Raw genomic sequence first — 4,004 nt, 5'->3', positions numbered from 1 at the left:
TACGAGAAGAAAATAAATGATTATTGTTTTTTTCTGTAAAATTAATAGTATTTGAGTAAAAAATTATTCAAGACTAATATTTGGCAATTTTTAGTAATTAATATTTTGTTAACTATTGCGAAAATTGCAAAATGGTTTAAATAGTAAAGGAGTTTTCGACTCAGTTTAATCCGCTTTATCTACACGAAAAGCGATTGACCAAAACTTACGGAACACTCTATATATTTGATTTTTATTTGGCGAAAGCGAAAAAGAAAGTTCTAGACCAGATTTTTTTTCATTATCTGATTAAGTTGTATTTAAATTTAACCTGATGTTTCATCCAATGGGCTTCATCCATGACATCATCACAGATGAAGTCCATGGATTGGATAAAAGTTAAGCCTAACCACAAGTTAATCAGAAAATGAAAAATCAGGACTGTAATACAGTCTAGTGCAGAAATAAGAAACATATTTCATATATTCAACATTGTCCTGACAAACTATTCTAATCAACTTTATCTCACAACAGTATAGCGTAGTTCAATGAGAAAATTCAAAATGAAGAAGAGATTATTGTGGTGCGGTTTTACTTTCGCCGTCGTGCTTCTCATCCTTATGATTTCAACTGAGAGCAACATTATCCAAAGAATACCGTTTCTCGATGTGACGACAATCAACGGTATCAGATGCTACGATGAAGTTTCGACTACAAAAAGTAGCCTTGATTTCGAAACAAGTACGAAAATTATTATTCCATATTTATATGTATTAAAAAGTTTGAGAAAGTAAGTTCTTGATAAAAATAGTAAATCTTTGTATAGAATAACTTTTATAAAAAGATCATGGTTGTAAAAAAAAATATGAAATGTGTATTTTCAAATCAAATATAACAAATTCATATATTTTATCATGCAATCATCAGAAATTTATTACATCTATTTGATTTTGTACAAATGACACAATATAATATTAAATATTAAACTTCTTTATATTTCTACTATGTACTGTTTTTTTTCTGTACTTCAATGCTTTAGATTGTTTTTCGTATTGCCATTGAACAATTCAACTTAATAATACTCTAACCGGTGTTTTTAAAAGTTCGAGATATTATATTATATTAAAAAGTGTAGAAAAAATAAATTATTTTATTATTTTTATTAACTAATTTCTTCAAAAGAGATGACAAAATTGAATAAACTAATTTACTTAAAAATCTTATGTATGATTCGACATATTTTAATAATTTTTTAACATGCCTTTTCAAGATATATATACGTAAAATTTAAGAAACTTTTATTTTTATTAAGCATAACATTAAGAAATTTGTATAATTAATTTTTATAATTAATTATACAAAAAGAATTTTATATAATTAATTTTAACGTGCTATAATTTGATTTAACGTTTAATTTACATTCTTGATGAGATTGTGAATATCACAATAAATATATATCACAACATACATTTGTAATAAAAATTATTTACATTTTTTATGCTTTAGATACCGACAAGCTAACATCAGGTAGGAACATTTTCTTCCATGAGACTTCTTGTTTCGGTGAGGAGGGCTTGATATTAAATGCTCGACAAGCCTGTGCCATAGAATCGGCAGCACGAATGAATCCGTCAATGACCGTGTATTTGCTATTCATTAGTAAATCGGAGTTCTCGAACAGTACACGCGAGATCGTCAGGCATCTTCTTAATTATTCCAACGTCAGGATCCGTCATATCGATCCACAGAAATACGTGAAGGAGACACCCTTGGATGCATGGTATACCAGTGGCGTCTTAAAGAAAAGTCACTGGCCGGTCAGTCATATGTCAGATATATTGCGTTATTTGACTTTGTGGAAGTATGGCGGTATCTACCTTGATCTGGATGTAGTAGTCACCAGTTCGCTAGAGAATCTGACAAATTTTGCTGGCGCAGAGGACTGGGACGATGTTGCTGCCGGCGTCATGGGATTCGACATGTCGAAGCTGGGTCGACGCGTGGCTGATGCTTGCGTGCGCGATCTTAGAAAGAATTTTCGCGGCGACGTCTGGGGTAACAATGGGCCCGGAGTCATCACAAGGACATTGCAGAAACTCTGCGCGACGACGTATGTGAGTATTGTAGATATTGAAAAAAGATCAGGAACTACAATAATAGGAATTATTTATTTGATCATGTCTGAAAGACTCACGTTTCAGTTAAATGAATTAATATCATTATTTACAACACACACAACTTTAGATATAAAATAATATATATAGGAAAGAGAATGATCATCTAAGAAAATTTATTAATATTTTCATCTTAAATTGATTTTTTTTTAAATTGGTCGTAAGCTCATAAAATATATAGGATTATTGCTTTGAAAAAAATCATTAAAACAATTATTAAATGTAATAAATTTTTATTTACCGACGTAAAAAAATAGTTTCTAATCGGCGTAGTCTATCTGTGTCGGGTCAGGATGATCAGACACTTTTGGAAAAATTTCAGAAAATAAGAAAATAAATATTATTTGATTTTTTGTTATATAAAAGCTTTAAGGGAATATCTATTATAGGTTATTTTTGTTATTTTTACGTTTTTTTTCGGAATTTTTTATAAAGGATCCGTAAATTGTTGATATCAGGTTTTTTGCATACATTTATTAACATTTAAACAATATGTAAAAATTTTTATGTAGAACAATGAAAATTATTATCAGTGAACAGCTTTTTAAAGTAATCGATGAAAAAAATTTTGCACATGGCTTCACATGAGGCCGGTTATGCTCGATTGAAACAAAAAATTCAAAATAATTCTTAATTAGTATACTTTAGCTATAGTAGGTATCAGAATGAAAGAAAAAACTAAAAAAATGACGTCACTTTAAAAATTAAGTTTTGATTTTTGCAAGTTGAACTATTTGGTCAAATCTTGAGATATCATAGATATCAGTTTGAAAAATATAATTTCGAGAAAAACGTGTCTTGCATGCAGTTTACATAGAAAGAATTTTTATCAGGTAATCCAGACCCCGTAATAAAGAGAACCCTCATCTTGCTCGAACATGTCCATCTTTTGAAAGACCATATTCTTCAAATAATAACGGTCACACGAAATATACCTGCTGCGACTATACTATTGTACGTAACAGCCTTCTCGCTCAACGAGCACATCATAAATCTATCCCTTCTAGCCACCGTAATTTTGTAAGTTTTGCGAATTGAAATAAATCCTTTTGTGTTGTACATATTTTCCTTAACATATTTTCCATAACTTGCGAAAAATGCAAAAAAAGTTCGATTTTTTAACCCGTTACAATAGAATATCTTCTTGAAAAATTAGATTACATTAGTAACTATAAAGTATAGTATGCATGTATTTAAGTATATCAAAAACTTTATTTCAATGTCATTATTTGTTATATAATATGAACTGTCACTGGAAATTTTCAATATATCTTTTCAGTAATTTATATTATTATATTCATGTATGCATAATAACACATTATTTTAGCTAAATTTTACATAAAGTAAAACATTAGATAAAAGATAATATGTACTGTTCTTTAAAATATATATTACTTGTCGTAATTAAGGTGATTGACGCTGAACGCCGTGACCCTCTTCTTTCCTATATTATAGATTTTTAAAACTTTATAAACATTTTTAACTTTACAAAAATAATTTTACGAAGTCAAACTTTCCAAATTATCTTGAAAAAATTAAAATTAAGAATTTAAATTTTATTTTAATTTTTAGAAAAGAAAGACAGAAAATTTTGATAAATATATCAATAAATTAGACATTTGCTTTTATTAAAAAGATTGAATAGCTACAACATAGATGATTTTAAATATTATTTATCAAATAAATAGACAAATTATTTGAGAATGAGGAAACTGAATTTAATCATTTGTTGAGCAAATGTGATATGATAGCGATGATAAGTAGGTAGAATAAATTTGAATAAGTCATTTCATGACATTAAGAATTATAGGTGTACTTAACTCTTTCTCTCTTTCTCTCTCTCTCTCTCTC

The 4,004-nt window shown here is 28.4% G+C and overlaps 1 protein-coding gene across 1 annotated transcript in view; it reads left to right on the top strand.

Annotated features, from left to right (window-relative positions):
• Nucleotides 1–542: 542 nt before the first annotated feature.
• Nucleotides 543–4,004, top strand: part of LOC105624198 (lactosylceramide 4-alpha-galactosyltransferase-like) — a 6,698-nt gene continuing 3,236 nt past the window's right edge. Inside the window, exons 1-2 of the mRNA XM_012205558.1 lie at nt 543–720; nt 1,486–2,093. Coding sequence (XP_012060948.1) covers nt 543–720; nt 1,486–2,093 — 786 coding nt within the window. The remainder of the gene's footprint in view (nt 721–1,485; nt 2,094–4,004) is intronic.

The sequence above is a fragment of the Atta cephalotes genome (assembly GCF_000143395.1).
Source record: "Atta cephalotes unplaced genomic scaffold scaffold00074, whole genome shotgun sequence".
Taxonomy (NCBI): domain Eukaryota; kingdom Metazoa; phylum Arthropoda; class Insecta; order Hymenoptera; family Formicidae; genus Atta; species Atta cephalotes.
The sequence above is the reverse complement of the archived record's forward strand: the minus strand, read 5'-3'. Positions and strand labels throughout refer to the sequence as shown.